The 20,534-nt window shown below is 43.4% G+C and overlaps 1 protein-coding gene across 3 annotated transcripts; it reads left to right on the forward strand.

Moving 5' to 3' along the window:
• Window positions 1-242: 242 nt before the first annotated feature.
• Window positions 243-20,356, forward strand: rasgef1c (RasGEF domain family member 1C). 3 transcript variants are annotated; one of them, XM_022751626.1, is made up of 14 exons: window positions 243-598; window positions 13,636-13,851; window positions 14,073-14,195; window positions 14,414-14,551; window positions 16,108-16,329; window positions 17,644-17,718; window positions 18,372-18,473; window positions 19,006-19,108; window positions 19,202-19,281; window positions 19,377-19,472; window positions 19,601-19,696; window positions 19,782-19,905; window positions 20,031-20,103; window positions 20,193-20,356. In XM_022751626.1, the coding sequence occupies exons 2-14, from the start codon at window positions 13,642-13,644 to the stop codon at window positions 20,215-20,217; spliced, it is 1,467 nt and encodes a 488-aa protein (XP_022607347.1). In that variant the 5' UTR covers window positions 243-598; window positions 13,636-13,641; the 3' UTR covers window positions 20,218-20,356. The 3 variants fall into 3 exon arrangements, with proteins under 3 accessions (XP_022607347.1, XP_022607348.1, XP_022607349.1); XM_022751627.1 differs by having other exon boundaries at window positions 18,375-18,473; XM_022751628.1 differs by having other exon boundaries at window positions 14,130-14,195.
• The last annotated feature ends 178 nt before the right edge of the window (window positions 20,357-20,534 follow it).

A 20,534-nucleotide genomic window follows, 5' to 3' on the forward strand; every position in this document is an offset into this window, starting at 1 on the left:
TATAATTCTGTTTGTCAACTTCAAATGTGACAAGATGCAATCCACAGAAGGTTGGTGGTGTTGGTCTTGGCTGGTAAAATTACCGGAGGCGTGCACCCTCACAAGGATTCAACACGGAATTCGTCCTTGCGCATCTTATTTTGAAAATCAAAAACGGAAGTCAGGTTAGTTTTGCTGACTTGACAGAAGTGTGAGTAGTTCGCTCTCCTCTCCTCTGGGCTGATCACTTGCTGCGAGGACGTGTGGATGTGCTTTGAGGTCCGCTGTGTCTCCGTGGCGCAGGACAGGAGGACGGTCGCCACGCCTTCAGGGACGCACTTTTTTCACGGCGTCAGCTCTCCATCCGTGTCGGCTGTCCACCGGTGGACACCTGTCCAGAGCCAGGACGTCTACACAAGCTGCTATCAACAGACATTTTCTCCACTTAACATCAGTCAGGCTTGTGCCTCCGGAGTCCCGCGCTACTTCTCCCACTGATGCCAGTTGAACAGGCTGTTGTGTAAACGCTAATTAATTTGGGAATATCTGGAGCGGCAGTTTTATTGATTTGACATCGGATACAAGTCGGATCAAAAATGGGGATCAAAGTGTAGTGCTGGTAAGTAGCGTGTAAAAGCAAGGTTATCCCACTACTATCATATTAGCATATTGAGATTGCGCTCACGCCCACAGCTAGTGTGCGTTCCTGTGTGTGTGTGTGTGTGCGTGTGTGCGTGTGTATGTATGAGGTGGAACGCTCCATGAGCAGCCTACCCTTCACACATTCCGACTAGAACACTGTGTCGTCATAGTAAGAACTTTTACTAGCAACAGTGATGACATCATAAATCCTTTACCGCCGCTCGCACTTTACTATGGTGAAAGCATCACAGTCTGTGGCGTGAGTCAGCGGTGTGCAGGTCGGTTTTAAAGGGCGTGTGTGAGGATCCAGTGAGGATCCAGCTCATTATAGGAGCCTGGAGTCACTGCGTCTTATGCATCTGACACATTTACAGGGGCGAATGTGAGACATGTCGCCAGGTGACATTGGGATATTCGGTAGATTGCATTGAAAACACAGACAGTAGCCACTGATAACTCGGACAAATGTCACATGTTATTACTGTTGTGGACAGGGTTTGGTTAACTGGCTACATAGTGTGAAGCTTATTTGATTTTGTGTAATTATTAACGTGGGAGTAAAGCCTCTTTGTAAACTCACTGCTGATTTTCCTCAAACACTCCCTGGCTCTCTCTTATCAGGTCTCTCTCTCTGCTTGTGTACATTTAAACGTATTTGTTATTTTGTATATGTATTGTTTTTTATTTGAGAGACAGGACAGAATGAACAGGTGTGGCACTGTTGACATTTTACTCGTTTCTTGGGGTGAAAAAAAAAATCTGCATCATCCACTGCAAGCATCGAAGAGGTGGTATAAGCAGCCTTTTCACCCAAGGGCAATGTAGCAGCTTGCACAGCTTACCAATACAAACCAAAAGGATTTGTTATCTGTCTCTTGCAGCTTACTGCAAGGTGCATGAAAGTAAGACCGGCTGTGTCAGAAAACCAGTTAGGTGGGGAGAAATTCTAGCCCAGGTTGTTGATATGACCAGTTAAGGCACTTCTGCTCCCACACCCTCAGCTCCGGTCTCCTCCTCCCCTCAGGCAGGAGAGAAGCACTGGAGTGGGGCATCACGTTTCGTGACTGTGCTCTCTCAGCACGGAGCACCAGGAGGCTGCAGCAGCTTCTCTCACCTCTTCCTTAACACATACCCAGCTCTGTCTTTCTTTACCCCCCTCCCTCTGTTTAGGATGCAACCCTGGGAAATGTGTATTTGCTCATTCTCACCTCCACTGGCAGAATGTGCTTCTGTGTGCCCAGAGGGGTGAAAAACAAAAATTCTTGTTGTTCTGTGGCATGCCTGCTGAGTTTCCTTTGTAAAATTACAAAATGCTGTAAATCAGTTCTTTGGTTCTCTCCTGTCATCCTAGCATGTCACCCACTCTGGATAAAAAGTGAATTATTTTGATCCTGTGACATCATTAGCACCTTTTGACATGGTCCTCCAGTGATCATGACTCTGTGCAGTTCTTTGTTCCACCTCTTTCTCTGGGTTCACCTATTCAGTTATGCTTGTCAGCTCTGAGCCCATAAAGCCTTGGTGATACAATGGTTTTGAACTGAAGTGACAGCTTGCTCTAACAGTATAGTAGGTACAGGTTGTACAGGCATGAGACACTGAAGCAGGGGTCTGTCAGAAGCCGCTGGTAACAAGTCTGCAGGTACAGGCGTCGACTACGGCACATGTTCCCTCCAATTCAGGCCAAGTCTGCAGAGAATAACAGGTGTGCTGTTAATGAGGGCATCGTTTGGTTTGACGTGAGATTGAGAGAGGCAAGTTCCCAGAGAATGAGGCCAGTCATTGTGTGTGTGTGTGTGTGTGTGAGAGTGTGTGTTTGTGGGGAGAGAGAGAGAGAGAGAAAGAGAGAGAGGGCAGGGTCTGTCTGGTGCAGGTCGACAGGGATGTAAACACGGTAGCTGTTAGTCTGGTAGCAATGACAGCTTTATCACCACCGCAGGGTTTATGGCTGTGTGCGTGTGTATGGGGGAAGGGGTTTGTGTGTGTGTGGTGTGTGTGGTGTGTGTGTGTGTGTGTTTGTGTGTTCAGAGGAATTATAGATCACATTTTCTACTCCAAAGACATGACAGAATTCCCCTGCTGCCTTGTGGCGGATCAGTCAAAACAGGAATCCACTACAACGTCCTATACTGGCAAACTTGTGCATGATGAACTCCAGTTAATTATGTGATTTTTAAACACAAACAAAGACAAATCAGACTTGATCACTCACTTGTCCATACTAATAGGTGTGAGACCCATCCCCCATCCTCCTGTGTTGGTTAGATGGATGAATGATCAGTCAGCAGAGAATTAAATTCTTTTGTTCCTCTCTTCTTTTTTTTTTTTTTTTGCTGAAGCCATGACATTTGTCAATTCATAGAAGGCCACTTGGGGAAATTGCATAATCATAAAAGAAAAGAAATCTATAAATAGTACAAAATATATAGCTGCACAGAGGAAAAGTTTCCTTTTGTACATTTCCTTATCTGTTCACGCATCATCTCAATCATCCTACATATTTGGGAATTTCCCCTTTTAGCATTACCACGTTTCAAAAAATTCCCAGCGCTGCCCCTGGATTGTCAAGTATATTAGATTTTTTTTCTCACCTCACATAAACAGCTCCTCAACTCAGCAGGGGCTCAATTAAAAAAAAAAAAAAGGAACAGCACTTCGTGATGGCCTGTGTACCTGACAGGCCTTTGGATGTCCTTTCGCTGCACTGCACCTTTGCACAGTGACACGGGGATGATGACAGTGATCCCGCTGACAGGCCAAGGCGGACAGGGTTCATGTGTGGAGTCACTCTGTCACAGCTGGTTGCTCTGTCATGGGAACGAAGGACAGAAAGAGAGGAGTGAAAAGAGAGAGGGAGAGAGGGGTGGAAGAGGGATTTCTGATGGAATAAAAGACAGAAGAGGGGGTGTCACAGTGGGGACTCAACAGGCATCTAATTACCTCCCAACAGGAGCCTTGACTCCTTGGAAACGCTCGACACTCTCTAGAGCTGGTCTGAGCTGCCTCCACATGGCCTGCATGCTGTCATGTGGGCAGCTATTGATGGTCTGTGAGTATGGATCGGCTGGGTCCAAAAGGTAATGAAATATGATTAGATCCCCGGTGTGTTCAATAAACCACTGGAGTAAGCATATGGATTACTCCATCAGATATAGGCTCCAAGTAATGACAGTATGTTTGGTTTATCAGGCTGGAAAGCTTCTGCACACCGGAGTAATGATATGACAGATGTGTCTCCAGTTTGCAAATAAAGAAGAAGTTCCCAAACAGTGCTCACTGAAGTCTGCTATCATACTAACTTTATCAGGAACAAGATTTTGGTGTTTGCTCTTGGAATTAAACCTCTAAATTGTTTATTTGGTATTGACTTAATTGTGTCTGCAACAGTTATCAAAAGCTCTCAAGCACTAAGTGCTTGCTCATATTTACACTGTTAATCTTATTCTTATTATTTGACAGTTTCTGATTTAAATCCTATTTTTTACAGAATTTGATTCAGAGAAAGTTCTTGTGCAGCTGCTTGTGTTTAGACATTTGAGAAGTTTTGCTTCTTTTGTTAAAAAGGGTTTGTAGGAAAACCTGTTTACATTCTACACATTGAAGGCACCCTTTGTAGGTTTCCACCTCTATCAGCAATGGAGCAGTGTTTTCAATGAGTGGGACACTCTTTTGTTAGTTTGGGACATACATAAGCAGTGCAATACACATGCCACTGCTGCCATGCCAGTCTGCTGAATTGGTGATCATAATGTGCAAAGAGGTGGAACAACCACAAAGGCAGTGAAGAAGACCACAAGACGGACATGGATGTAAACAATGTAGAATTTAGAATATTCAAGAAAATCTGCACTTTATGAGGAAGGAAAAGCATTTAACACATTGGTTATGCAGCTAGGACAAAGACCATTTTGGTATTAGTACTGAAACTTTCATTTCATATCAGAATTTGTAAATGGTGGCATGCTGTTGCTTTAATTGAAAGAAGTATTCATTACAAACAGAATTTCGTGCATAGAAAATGAGAATGCATCGTGAATCTATTTTATAGTATATGTGAAGGTACCATCTTCCCCTAGAATATTATCTCAGAATGCATCCAATAATTAAATATAGAGGTTTGAAATCCACATGTCCAAATATCAACATGAAACAACTAGATGCATGTTAACGAAGCATGTACCCTGACCTCTGTGTCTCTGATCATATCAGAATACATGAGGCATGAGTCGTGAACAGACCAGACCCTGCAATCCAACTTCACTAATTGGTACTTTGACATCATACATCAGCAGTGACACACAGTTCGGCCTCTGCCCGTGCTGGTTGTAATGAGCAGATAGATGTACTTTAACAGGAAAGGAGACAGTCGTGATGAAATTAGTAACGTCTGGTTATTAGATTTGCATCTGTTGCCTTCTCGCTCATTAGTTTGCGGCGGTTATTGTGCAGGTTTAATTGAGAGTAATACAATGCTGAGTGGGTGTTTGGATGAACAGTTTTAAATAGCGCTTAAAGGACCATTGACATAGCTGTACAAGGGCATTGTTTCATTCAGCCTTTCTGTCTGGATGTTCTCAATCACTCCGCTCTATTTTTCCTTCCCATATTCTTCCATTCACTTGGTGAGCTAATAATTCCTCGTAAGTGACACTTAATGACGCCCAGAATTATGCCTGATTCTGGACAGAGACAAAAACACTCATGTCCAATTGTCCTCCAATGAGCATTGCATCAAGGGTTGGTGGTAAATTGCAATATTATGAATAATACATGACTGTTTTTGAAAGCATTATGACCATTGTGAATGACAGATTTAGGGCACTTAGGGCTCAGACGCGCTATGTGCTCACTACGAGCCAATCTCTGCTCAGCTCCAATTATCTCTAAGTAACATGTTAGATTACCCAGTCCCATCACATGTCAGAGCCATTCAGTTCATTGTAGTGCACCATTTTCATCCTCGCCAAACTAGTGGAATAGATTCAGTATTTTTCACACATGTGAAGTGGTTTGAAAGTGGAGTCAGTAGATAATGGTGCTCAACCTTTAGAGTTGGTCTCAGAAGCACAGACTTTCTCTCAGGCTGATGGTTTTGGGTAATGCTGATCTTGATTCCATCTAAATGTAAATTTTGATCTGGTAATAGTTTGTCTTTAGGGTTTAAACTTGTGCAGCTTCACTCGTGTAACACAGTCTTTGCATCTTGCTTTCCCTCCCCCTGTTTTTGTGCTAGATGCGAGAAAACACTGAAGCACAGCCACACCTCTTGGAGAACAGTAGGACAGATGGTTGTTTGCACAGCGAAGGAATGACTTCACTTGGGCTTAGATAGACTGTGACTTCCTCAGCCCTTTTGCAAGCACGTACAAAAACAGAAACCCAAACATATACATGCACACAGCTGTGTCCAAACTCGCTCAGGAATGAGGACGGCTACACATGCACACGGGGTGTGTTCAGTGACGAGATTTCCCACTGAGCTTAACATTGGGATTGATGGAGCTGGTGCGTGTGGAACAGGTGCCAGGATCTCAGTGTGACCCTGGTCAGACAGTACAAGGGAATTTCAATAAAAGGGATTTGGGGAGGGCGTCCCTGTTGAGCCCGGAGTGTGATTCCCGACCTCCGTCAGGGCTGGTACTGCAGAGAGAGGCTGGGGAATGGGTGGGGAGCTGGAATGCCTTGACTGTAACTCAATCCTGTGTTTGGCTGCTGTGTGGGTGCAAGTGTGCATGCATGTGTTTTTTTAAGATACAATGAACTCATTTGTTTTCAGCTCCACAACTCTCCAAACACACACACACACACACACACAAACACACTCCATTAACCAACAATAGTGCACTGGTTAGGTTTTGTCGTGAGGCGTGTGTGGTGACATATGTGTGGTATTTTGCGCTCTCTCTGTTGTCAGCGGTGCCAAACAGTCACTGCGCAGCTAAGCAGCCAGATTGGCTCGCCCCCTGTACCTCGGCATTCAGACTGGACGCCAATACACTTTTGGGCTCCTGTAAAGACTGGGGATGATGGTAGGGGCAGAGGGCCAAAAACCACCCATGCCAGCAGCTCCCACTGGGAGAGCAAGCTGCTGCAGGGCCATCTGTGCAGGCGTCCTGACGGGGCTCATTGGAAAGTAGGGCGTAGAGAGGGATATAGAGGAGGAGGGAGGAACTGAGGGGACATGTGGCAGGAGAAGGGGAGTGAGAGGCTGGATGACAAAGAGGTGTTTACTTTCCTTTAAGCCCGTGGCATCGTGAGAATACTCCATTATTTCTCTAGTCGTATCATTTCAGCTTTCAAAGAACACAGTGGAAAATTTAGGCCAGAGCTGCAATACTCTAAGGCACGCAAAACAGTGTCAGGACCAAAAATACACAAGGATCTGCTTTTTAGAGCACAGTCCCAAAATAGATGAAGAGTTGGAATTGTAAAGTGTTAAAGGAGCGAACATCTGGGTCCTAAATTTGACAGGAAGTGTTATGTATGTAAATTAGTCAGTGGTGGGGGTTGTCATAAGATGGACTCTGCTAAAGAAAAGAGGAGTTTAGTGAGTCTGGCAGGAGGCGAGTTTAACATTCAGAGAGCCTAGACTGTCTGCACACTACCCTGGGGGTGAATATCACCCACTCACCCCCCGCTCCACAGCCCGCACACCTTTTTGCCTATCTTTGCCATCTTATTCCTATACTCATCACATCCCCAAGCAAGGTAGGGGATGTAGTTCTTACCTCAGTCTTTTTACCACCATTTAACTGCGATCTCTTAAACCAGGAAGCAACTACAGAAACAAAACAAAACGTGGCTGCAATACTCATGCCGGATATTTGCTGTGCTCAACTTTGATGATGTGCTGCTCCTCTAAGAATAGCATTGCATCACATTCTGAAGTACAGTCACTCTTGCTTTGTGGTGTTTCTCAGTATCAATATGGCATATCCTTTCTGTGAAAACAGACGTATAAAGTAAATTAGAAAAAAGTGATCCTACCCCAGGAGAGTGTTAAAGAAATACATCTATACAAATCTGCAAAACACTAAAATACAGCAGAATAAATCAAACAATTTTATATTTTCACATTTCCTGGGATACACAAAAGGAAAGTGGGTTACAAACCTCTACTCTATATGGTTGATCTTTTACAGTAGACCTGATTAAGCTTGTCATCAAAAGTATCAAACCCCTTATCAGTTGGATATGGTCTGCTGGTGCAGGAATAGATTGAATTGGCCTTTGTGTATCAGCCGTGTCCACAAGGACATGAAAACAACTTTGAAAACAAGATTGTGTGGGACGAGTAAGATAAGAATGCTATTTATGGGTTGGTACAATAGTTCAGGTAGTTTTTCCTATGCCATCAGTATTACTTATCAGAAACACAGCTCATTCTTTTTGCAACTCACACACTGAGAACCTGCATCTTTTCCTCATGAAAGGATCCAGTCTATTGGTGCTACTATAAAAAGCATGTGGGTCTGTGATATAGACCTGTAGGCAAGATCTTTGTCCTTAATGTTCAATTTGGGGTGATGATGAATAGACATGGCCAGCAGTGGCAATGAATCAAAGTCAACTGTGGCAGCATTAATGGATCTGTTAAAATCTCTCTCTTCAAGACCTTTTTAAAAATGTCCCCATCGCAGACAAAGCCTATATGTAGTCTTGAAACTAAGCCAAGCAGCAGAGCATTATTACAACAGTGACCCCAGAGTGACTTTGGTTGCCAACAAAGCTGCTACTGTACTCCATCTGCTCCCACCAAGGAACCATAACCCTTCACCTTTGACCCTCGACTCCTTAATGGTTGAGGTCAGACAGTGGTTTGGTTTTGTTCTGAATAAGCCTCTTCAGTCTTAATGGAAAGCTGTCTCTAATGCTGATTGTCCGCATCCATTAACTCCTTAGTGGCAGAACCGATTTGTCAGCAGCTGTGTCACTGCTCTCTTCAACACACACACTCACACACAGGCAGGTGTGAGTAATAGTATTAATGTGGTGAAACAGGTTTTACAGAGACCAAAATGGAGATGGCTAGAAAACAGATTAACAGAGCGGTGAAGCTGCTTGACAGCTTCAAGCAACTCGGTTGTGTCAGGAATGCCATTGTTTCATCAACACAGAGACACACACACACACACACACACACACACACACATACACACACATACACAGCCAGACAGTCAAGGGTGCTGATAAAGACTGTGTGTCTCTAGACAGTGCCATTCTGTTAATCATGATAGAACAAAGCAGGCGGATCCCCTGATGGCAACGATAACAGCCTGACAGAATCACAAGATAAAACACACATACACCCACACACACACACACACACACACACACACACACACACACACACACACAAATGCACATTGCAGGGGCCATGAACAATGACACTCCCCCAGCTGTCTAGACAGTGCAGGGCTTCCGTTGGCTGGCTGCTGGAGATCTCAGGGGGGATTAGAGCACACACCACTACACTCACCTGTTCTGAGCTGCTTGTTTCTCAATGTATTTTTTTTCCTGCACTTGATGTAGTGTGACAGGCACAGAGGAAGCTGGGTGTATGGAAACAAGTCATACATAGAGTACAGCTGTGGACGACTTCTTGACGACACTGATGGAAAAGAAAGTGGTGTAAGCAATATGGGTATAAAATAATAAAAGTAGTTTTAAAAAGTAGTGATCTATGACGTTTTAAAGGAAGTAGTCACCTGTTTCGGTTTGTGTTTGTCATTTCAACATAGAGATGTCACCAAAGCCTAAAAATAAATCAGAAAACAGGATCTTGCAGATTTCGACTTTAAAGAGAGACTATGTATGTTTTTGAAGAAGAAATTATACAGTCTTCATCTTACAAAAGAAACTTATTATTCATAAGCAATAACACTAACCTAAAATAAGTTCAGTCCACTCAAAGGTTCTCCTAATACAACCCTAGTTGGTCTGGTATGACCAATATCTTATAGTGGCTCATGTCGGCTAACTTTAGCAAACCTCATTGTATAATGCTGCATCACTGACATTATTGAGTCAGTGTGCTGACTTTCCTTTTGCTACTGTTACACTACATTTTATTATGTAACATTTAAACATTATAATGGTTTCATCACAAAACTAAAACAGGAAGTAAGCGAAGTGTACTTGGAGTTATCGTAACGACTTACGGCATCCAATTTGTAAACAGCTGTTCACCTCATCTTCCAAGTCATCGTTGAGACTGCGAAAATCAGATATTTCTAAAAAATCTTCATTATATCCAACTTGACACTTACTAATACACAGCTGTCTGAAAACCAAACAACATAAGGGTGCCACAAATCAGCCACGGACGTTTGTTCAGATTCGATGGATGTAGTCTTAAGTATGTGGAGTATTTTGTTCTTCACACAACCAACTCTGTAATCATATCGCCATCTTGATGAGATGAACAATCACAAACCGCTAACATGACAGTCTTTCCTATCTCTGCCATCCATCCCATGTGACGTTAACGCGGCATTAAAGTAACTGATTCCAGAGAATCTTCGGGAATTAAAGAAAATTCAATATGCCATTTTCCTGTAACTGTCACTTTTGATCAAAGTGAGCACTTAAAGATGCCTCAATGCAGTTGCTGTTTTTTTTTTGTTTTTTTTTTTTTACTACCTTCCACTCCCACGTTATCGTGATTCTAATCCTAACCCTGCAGTTTTAGTGGCACAGTGAGAACAAGGCTGAGTGTGTCACACACAGACACTGAGGACTGGCCTACGATTCAGTGCTCACATCTGTAGAGGTGTTACCTGACTGACCCTTTTCTTCACATGCTACAGAGCTATAATGAAATGATGTATCAGAGCTTGAGAAATGCGGGGGGGGGCAAGGGGGGGAAATAAGGAGAGTGAAGATTATCACAAGTGAATCATTGACAGTTTGTGCACGTAGAGTAAAACTCGCAGTCACTCCCGTACATATATGAATACAAACACAGAGATGCAGGGGTGTGTGTGTGTGTGTGTGTGTATATGCATGAGATGACTTGCAGATAAACTCCTGGATTTAGTCACACAGACTCCTAGAGCTGGGCAGACTTTTTCTTCCTGTCAGTCCTAACATAAAGCAATTCCTTCCAGTAACCATAAAGCTTATAGAGGCTTGCTGGATTTGTCCATTTCTCTGTTTATCGGGGCATGTCTTCTCTGTGGCTGCATGTCGTTATCCAATCTAGAGGAGTATTCTGCAAGGACACCCTAGGTTTGCCCCTTATGGAACCTAATCTCGACAGTGACAGTGGGAGGAAAACAGCTGAAATGTTATATCAAGGGCGTTTTAGAGTTGCAGTTTGGACTGTGGTAGCAATATTTTTCAACTGAGGTTATTTGGATATGTCTGACTCTGCAAAATAGACAATTTAAAAGCTCATTCGAGTTCAGGACAGGGAGAGACACAGATATACTTGTCAGTTTTCCCTATCAAGTGTGGTATATAGTTCAATCAGATGTCCTGAGTATTACCTGCTTTGTAAAACACCCCTTTTCTGCCTCTCACAGGCTGTTGTCAGTGTATCACAGAGTAGTGTGCAGTGGGGAGCCATGATTATAGCTCTCAGGAGTAGACCAGAGGATGTGGCCCCCTTTAACCACGACATGTATTGTGAGAGATATGGCCGTGGGTGTCAGTGGTGTAAGTAGGAAGGAAAGCTGTAAAACCGCCTCACAGAAAGACAGACTCCCCATCCCCCCAGTCTTTTGTGCGCCTGTCTGCGTGTGTTCATGTCTAGGTGTGTACAAGTGCATGAGTAAGTGCTCATATGTAGGGGAACAGGGAGAACAAAGGAAAACTGAACCTCTCTCACACAGGAAACTTGAGACATGAGCTGCTCTCCTGCACACCAGTGTGTGCTTGACCTTTCACCCCAGGGACCCAAGATGCCGGTTTATCGAGGTGGCTGATAGGCAGGGGTGGGTGGGGGGTTGGGGGGTGTTTGGCGTGCCTGAAGGTCACCAGAGGATGAAACGATTGCAGCAAACCCTGACCATTCCTAGGTTTCCTCCAGTGATTTAGGATGATAGCTGATGTGACTGTCACAGCTTTGCCATTTCTTAGAGTAAGGGAAAGATTATTTTCAGCTCTTTTCTGCTGTTTGTCTGTGAGTATTACTGTGTATGTTTGTGTGTGTTCATTCTGGCCCAGCACTGGCTGTTGTCTGAGCTGCAAACAGCAGGAAGAATATGGCGTGTTTAGATCAGAAATAACTTCCTGTGTGTTGCTCAAGGTCTCACTGTTCACATGTGGCTTTGCTGCCCTTCTCGTGACTCCTGCAGGCAGAGAGGCTTTTGCTGCCGAATGCGCCTGAAGGCACTGAGAGACTGCAGTTGCTCTCGTGATGATGTCTGATTCAGGTAGACGTAGTCACCAGGTTTGGTCAGCGAGAGCGGGAGCAGCAAATTAATGTCAAATTCTGATATCAGAAACAAAATTTAATTACTTGCCAATTGCCATTCACCAAATTTTATTCAGTTTAACAATATTTCTCTTGCCTCTTTCTTGCCATTGTAAAACTTGTCAATGTAGGAGGGTCTCTATGATTTATCAGTTACATGCAGATGACATTAAGGAGATGATGAGTGATGGTGGTAAGTGCACCCTGAGGATCACAGTGCTCTCTGTTTCCGTAGTATCTCCACTCTAGCGTACAGCGCAGTAAGTGCTGCTCTCCACTACAGCTGCAGTGTTGGTCCATTGAGGGAAGGAGCATGTTGAATTTTTAAAATGTGTAATCCAGAGCATTCTTAAAGGGAAAGACATACAGTACTGGGCAGAGATAGAGGCCACACCATTGCTTTCGGGCAGCAACAGTCTCCACGGCGACTGAGTGACCCACATTTTCATTCTCTCCTCTGTCTTGTTGATGTGGGAGATGGAGGGCAGCTGTTGGGTGGGGAGGATGGGTGGGTGGGGTATTCCGGATCCCCCGACGATGGCAGCGGGTCATCAGTTGGAAAGGATGAGTGTGTTGCTGTGAAGAATGAGAGTGAATCAGAGATGATACAGTGAGACGGGGAAAAAAGAGGGAGAGAATTGAGGCTAAAATAGAGGCCAAGCAAATCAACTACAGTGAGAGTGGGAAAGATAAAATGATGCCTTAGTCAGTTAGTTAGTTAGTCAGTTAGTTAGTTAGTTAGTCAGTTATTTAGTTTGTTTGTTTGTTTGTTTATTTGTTTGTTTGTTTGTTTGTTTGTTTGTTTGTTTGTTTTGATTGATTGTCTGTCACGACACCAGAAATCCCATAGAAGTGATAAAACATTTGTCCGACATGAACATAACTTCTTACATGTAACAATACATTGGAAAGAAAGAGCTTTGTCCTCTGTCCCAAGTTTGACAAAATAAAATCTGCCACTAAAACAGTTCCAGAACTCATCATAAATGAAGGACATGCAATGAAACAATGAAACACATAGCTCTTTAATTGTCGTATAATGAATAAGAGGCATTAAATGGATTTTGTCTTCGATCTCATCTAAAGCACACAACAAAGTCTTCTCTCTTTGCTGAAACTATTAAAACCCACCTGTTTCTATAGTTTATGGTACCTCAACATAACTGTGCATGTAGAGATCTTCACTTTCTGCTTTGCATGAAGCTCCACACTCTAGTTGTTTTTCATGAGACAATAAGTTAATAATTTTGTTTTTTACCAAACATAAGCAGGCCTTCTTTCCTTATACAAAACAATTTGTTCTGAGCACCATAGATATTCCACTGTAATCTATTTCAAAACTAAAAATGTATTAATTATACAAAATAAAGATTTTGCATAAATGTCCCACTGAAAGATCTTTTTACAAGAAGTGGATTAGTTGTGCCAGAGACCCAGTGTGAGCAAAATATACATTTAATTCCCAAATAAAATTAACTCCCACCACTACATGCACTTGAGTTTCTATTTCTCAAAACCCATCTTTATTCCTCTTCCTCATTCTGCCTATATACTGCTGACAGTGTGTTTTTTCTGCCTGTCTCTTTGTATTTTAGACAGGAATGCCCCAGACTGTGTGCTCAGGCACCATGTTCACCACTCCCAGTGGCTTCAGCCCTCATCTGGCCTGTGCTGAGCCTGGGGAGGAGGAGGAGGCCCCACAAGAGGGCCCGGGGCCCGGGGCTTGCCTGGCTGATGGGCCCCCGATCACCTCTGCCTCCCTGGACACTCTTATTCAGAATCTGGTGCCCACTGCAGATTACTACCCCGAGGTAAGGGGAAACATACCACAGTTACTCCACTGTTCATTGTACCCTCCATCAGAAAGTCAGTTTCAGTTCATAGTAGTAATGTAAGTGCTGCCTATTAGATTATTAGCCCCATGTCTCTATTTAAAGTGCTATTCAGCTTCCTTTAATTACAGAAAGCTGCAGTGTTTTTTATTGATGTAGTGGCAGTGTCTTAGCGAATGTCATCTTCTGTCCTTTGACAGAAAGCCTATGTGTTTACCTTCTTGCTGAGTGCTCGTCTGTTCATCCCTCCTCCGGAGCTGCTGGCCAGGGTGTGTGAGCTGTGCATCAAACAGCAGCAGCTGGATCAGAGCCCACTCGATACGGTCAGCACTGCACCACACACAAATACATAACTCCTGTGAACACATGCACGCGCTAATAAACAGGAGCACAGGCGGATGCCGAAAAAAACATGTTCCACATGTAAACAAAAAAACACTCATCTTTTTGGCAAATTGCTGACTTTATGATAGTGTTTTGTTTTGCTGATACAGTCACAAATTCAGACTGTGGTAAAGCTCTTTCACTTCTTCAACAACAGGCCAAAGTGCGCAAGTTTGGTCCCAAGATCCTGCAGCTGCTGACAGAATGGACAGAGACATTCCCGTCCGACTTCAGGGATGAGAAGATGGTCGGATACCTTAAAGACATCATCCACAGGATAGCTCCATGTGATGAGGTACAGTAATGGCATGGCGCCATACTCATATTATAGCAGTAATGTCAGACGGACCAGTCGTCCTCATCAAACACAGTTTTGGAAAGATGTAAGATCTTCAAAAAGAAGCTACAAGATAACAATAGTCAGTTTCTAGTGAATAACAATTTGTGATGTTGTGATTTTCAGCCACGCTATAGTTGTGGCCACTATAGTCCTTATAAGCTGTAGCTGCAGTGAGAAATGCTCTGATGGGGAACAAAATTCACTTATCATCACTAGCACTGTGGTGGGGTGGTGGAAGGAGTCAGAGTGTCAGTGTAGGGTGAGTAGCCCCGGCTCTGTGTTACACAATCTTATATTACAGGAGAGGAGAGAGGAAGGAAGGATATTAGAGGAGTGGCTCTATCTGCAGCCTCGAGGGAAAGAGGGAGGGAGATGGATGGAGAGAAAATGGGGGGATGGGATACAGGGGCACAGAGAGCAGAGGAGGAGAAGGTGGAGGAGGGTGGAGGGGAGTGGACGACTAGGAAAAATGGAGGGAGGTGAAGAGAGGACAGAGGGAAGGGAAGGGCAGGTGGTGATGAATGTGCTGCTATTTGCAGCTGGCTGTCTACAGTATGGGCGTGTGTGCATGTGTGTGCATACATGTGGGAGCTGTGGCTCCGGGTAGTTTGTGAGACAGACTGACCTAACGGCCTCTGCGACCAGTCATCTGGAGGGAGAGGCACAGAAACACACATTCCTGGATGCACTGCTCTTCACTGCTGTTGTGTGAAAACCTCGAAGACATGTTTTAATTCAACTGAAAAATGACATTGTACTTTTAATTCCTGAGCTCATTAAAACCTTTCAACCACCATTAGATAGTGGCAAAATGCATTGCCTTTGTGCTAAAAATAAAGATGTTCTATTTAAATCTTAATGTTTTGGAGATTAAAGGTTTTCAGCAAGAAGCCACAGTGATACAGTTAATGAGGTAATTTACACATATAAAGAGTTTATAAATTGCCAGTAATTTATTCATTCTCAGTAGCTCTTAAATACTCAGACACAGTGCATAGGGCACATTTTAAAGAACGCAAATACTTCAATAATATATTGAGAGTATATGTACAGTTTATATAGTCTACTAAGACTTGCATGTAACAGTTAAAGCATATTATGTACATGTTACTGCACAATTACATTGTAATGGGTTGCCAGGTTTTGAATCTAAACTGACTTTAGGGATAACTTAATCGGAAATATATCCTTTAATATATATGTATCCTATTATTTCATTAATCGTGAGCGATATTTGTTGGTTTTCTGGTGGAGCACTGCTGAGCATCTTTGCCAATAACCAATTATTATTGACAAACTAATATTTATAACTATGACAGAGTAAGCACACTTTGGAAGAGAATAGAGTGTTGAAATACGGGCTCACAATCTGGCAACCCAGCCGTTCTTTTGATTTATGCCTATTACTCATCTCTCAAGCATTAATAAATTATTCGTTAGAGTCATTATTGACCTCTCCTCTCCTCTCCTCCCTTCTCCTCTCCTCCCCTCTCCTCTCCTCCCCTCTGTAGGCATACTGGAAAACCCTGAACCAAGTGCTGCAGAAGCTGAGCCAGAGGCTGGCCCTGATGAGCCAGGGGGAAGAGAGCATCGTCAAGGTCTCCCTCAATGCCTCCTCCATCTCTGACAAGCTGGTGGCCTTCAAGACCAAGCCTCCGCCCATCCAGAAGGACATGCTCTCCATCTGCAGCGACCCGTACACACTGGCACAGCAGCTCACCCACGTGGAGCTGGTGAGGAGAGGGGGGGGGGTTAGACAGAGGTCAGGGTAAAAGATGATAACGAGGATGGAAGAGGAGGAGAGGAAAGCATGTTTGATTGGGAGGGGGGCGCTGAGGATGGTGGAGATTTAGTCTATGTCAAGGACATAAACATGGGATAAAAGACATCAAAGGAGGAGAAGGAGGGAATAGAAACAGATATGAGGTTGATAGAAAATGACTGAAAGAACAAAGGAAAGATGGTGGGAGGTATAGAAGCAAACTAAAATTGGCAGAAACTCTTAACACTGTGATCTTATAGCATTTTGAAGATTGCTGTAGTATAACCTGATTATTACTTGTCAGCTATTCCAGCGCTAACTAGTCTTCACCCAGTGTAACAAGAACAAAGGGAATAATGCAATGAAACATACATGAACAAAAGGATCTCCTGCAGTGTCCCTCACATTGCATGCATGGTGCCTTCAGTCTATTCATGTGTGTCTTGATGTGGGCACGTGTATCTGGGGGTGGTAGTGTTTCTGTGTGTGTGTGTGTGTGTGTGTGTGTGTGTGTGTGTGTGTGTGTGTGTGTGTGTGTGTGTGTGTGTGTGTGTGTGTGTGTGTGTGTGTGTGTGTGTGTGTGCGTGTGCGCCTGCCTGAGTAAGCTTGTACCCTTGTCTGAGCGGTGACATCACCCCAGAAGTCACTGATGTGCCTGGGGCTTCAAACAAAGGGGATAAAACCAGTGTGGATATATGTGACCTGACAGCTTCACACATACACACACACACACAGAAGGAGAGAGAAAGACAGACATGTACAGTACACATATACAGCACTTTATTCTGTCTTATCTATATCTTATTGTAGGTTTTAGCAACATGTTAAATCTGGTTAAAAAGAGTTTGTGTTTTGTGTGTGTGTGTGTGTGTGTGTGTGTGTGTGTGTGTGTGTGTGTGTGTGTGTGTGTGTGTGTGTGTGTGTGTGTGTGTGCAGCACTGTTTTTTGTTTTTGCATTATATCACGAGTTGAGAAAGGTCTAATGAGTCATGTTGATTTGCACATGTACGTGACTGCACAGCTGTCTTTTAATAAAAGTGAATATTGTCTCAAGTGTCACTTTGAGGAAATATGATTCCAATAAGTCACGTCGATGAGTCATTACTTCCCTTTATTGATTGCCTTCCATTACTGAAATGAAAGAATTATTAATGGGACTACGCCCATGTGTGTGTGTGTGTGTGTGTGTGTGTGTGTGTGTGTGTGTGTGTGTGTGGTATGTGTTATCTGTGTGTATCTGCGTGTGTATGTGTGTGCATGCGTGTCTGTGTGTTGTGTTTTCCAGGAACATTTGAGTCACATTGGACCAGAGGAGTTTGTCCAAGCCTTTGTTCAGAAAGACCCGCTGGATGGAACACAGGTACACTTATAGTGTTTCTACATCGCAATATTATTTTTTAACAGTAATTCATGAGTATGAATTTTAAAATTAGTTTTGTGTAATCTTTTGCCATATCAGTGGAAACCCATAGTGTGTTCTTTGTGTTTTCTGTTTTGTTTTGTTGGGGAATCCTGAAGAATAGCTGTCACAGTAAAGAAGGGAAAAGCCTTCTATATTGTGTTGTTGGTGTCTAAGGTCTGATCAGGATTTGCTTCTTAAGGGGCCAAACAGAGGTTGGCGAGTCAAAAGGTCGCGAACAGCACAGCATTTCATGTCACAAGCTCTGGCTCACGTACACAAGTGCTTCATCTGCCCACTCTGTTCAACATTTCCTTCTCTCTTCTTTCCAATGTCACTCATCCACTGTGGTTTTTCTGCATATTCAGCTTCCGTCTCTTTCACTCGTCTTCTCTCCGTATGTCCTTCCCCCTGTGGTTTTTTTCACCTGCTTTCCATTGATCGTGTTATTTCCGCTCCCAGCTCGCCGTCTTTGTCATTTTCACTCACATAGGGGGTCAGCCTGTAGATAGGAAGCTAATTAGGATCAGAGGAATTCCCTATGGTAATGCTTCCTATACTCACTTGTGTTTATGTTTTTGTGTGCACGTGTGTGTGCATGTGTGTATCATCAGCAGCCATGCTTCAGTGACCAGAAGAAGAAAACCTCCAACCTGGAGGCTTATGTCAGATGGTTCAACAGACTGTGTTACCTGGTAGCTACTGAGATCTGCATGGTGAGTGGCAAATGCTGGTACACCGGGTACTCATTTATTCTGACATTAGACTTCAGAAGCAAAGAGACAGGATAAAAATACTCATTATGTGAGCGAGTGTGAAGAACACTTATCCTGGTCACAAAACAGGACAACCATTGAAGAAAAGCACTTTAATCATGAAGTAGACGTGAAAATGAAGTGGGAGGAGACATTAGAAAGATGATGCCTATTTTTACACATAGTATATATTCTGTGGGGCAGAGTGGAGATTTACTTTTGAAACACACAGCTGAAAACACTGACATGTCATTCACTGATTTAAGTTTTTAAATAATAATTTCTGGAATAACTTCGTACTCTAGTGGTCTTTCATTCTTGTAAACAAATAGAGGGATGTCATATGAGGGCAGTTTAGTTGTTATGAACCATCACTGCCCCCTAATGGTAACATTGTTTTACTTCACTCTCACTGAGAGGGATTGTTCTGTACAGAGAGAGATAACATTCAATATGAGAAAAATGAAGTGTCTCTTTTGTCTCCTTTTTGCAGCCGGCGAAGAAAAAACAAAGAGCCCAGGTGATTGAGTTCTTCATTGATGTTGCCAGGGAGTGTTTCAACATCGGAAACTTCAACTCCCTCATGGCCATCATCTGTGAGTTTAATTTAGTGATATCTGAGAGTATTATCACTGAGTGTTCTCCTGCCTGACCTGGTATTAATAGTTGAAATCTATTTCCTCACATAGCTGGTATGAACATGAGTCCTGTGTCTCGGCTGAAGAAGACTTGGGGCAAAGCCAAGACTGCCAAGTTCTTCATTCTGGAGGTAAACATAATGCAGCCTTTCACAGACTGAGAAGTACAAGACAGGTCATAACTTGAAGCTGACAGCATGTTGCTTGTTGCCATTTACTCTGACAGCATCAAATGGATCCTACGGGAAATTTTTACAACTACAGGACCGCCCTGAGGGGGGCCGCCCATCGCTCTCAGACTGCCAACAGCAACAGAGAAAGGGTAAGGCTCGACATCACGTCAATGCTATTACTCTGAAAGCATGCTGGCATTGATTCACTCATTTATTTTCATTTTCGCGCCAATGTTTTCTATATCTAAATCTATTTGTATCTGTTTCCCCTCCACAGATTGTAATTCCCTTCTTCAGTCTGCTGATCAAAGACATTTATTTCCTGAATGAAGGCTGTGCCAATCGGCTGCCCAATGGCCACGTCAACTTTGAGGTTAGGCTTTCTCTTTTCTCCTTACCCTGTTGCATTTAACCGCCCTCCAAAAAAAACATATTCTTAGCACAGTTTTGTTTCTTAGAAATTCATGGAGCTGGCACGACAGGTCGGGGAGTTCATGACATGGAAACAGGTGGAGTGTCCATTTGAGGAGGATCGGGCCATCCTGCACTACCTCCACACTGCTCCAATCTTCAGCGAGGATGGTGAGAACCTACCATGTTGTCTTCATTTTAGGAAAATTTCTGAACATGCTGATGTAAAGATTTTCATAATAGTTTGTGTTTTGTCTAACTAACCTGCCCTCTTAATCCATCAATTTCTTCCCCAGGACTCTACCTTGCATCCTATGAGAGCGAGAGTCCAGAGAACCAGGTAGAGAAGGACAGATGGAAAGCACTCAGGTAAGAATCATAACACAAGTGACATGAAAGCTGCTACTGAGCATAAAGAGACGCACCATCCCTCATCAGCATCTCTTTTCTCCCATCAGGTCCAACGTTCTGGGAAAGACATGAGGCACTGACGGCAGCTAACCCTCCCACCAGCGAGGGAGCATGTGATCTCACTGCACTAAAACGAACTGTGAAGGAACCTAGCTGGTACTTAGGTGTTTTTCTATGAAGAAATTATGAGAAAAAAAAAAAAGAAACACGATGAACAGGATTCATCAAGAAGAGTGTGAAAACAAAAAAACAAAACAGAAATCAACGCATCAAAAAAGTGAATTGAAAATGTTAAGCTAAGAAAACTGGAGCAAAAAGCCTTTGCAGCATATCAGTGAAGAGGTACAGTATGTCGGAGAGGGATACAGCTTCTCCTTCCCCCGTCCCCT

Source organism: Seriola dumerili, unplaced genomic scaffold (assembly GCF_002260705.1).
Source record: "Seriola dumerili isolate Sdu_G_001 unplaced genomic scaffold, Sdu_1.0 BDQW01000160.1, whole genome shotgun sequence".
NCBI lineage: Eukaryota > Metazoa > Chordata > Actinopteri > Carangiformes > Carangidae > Seriola > Seriola dumerili.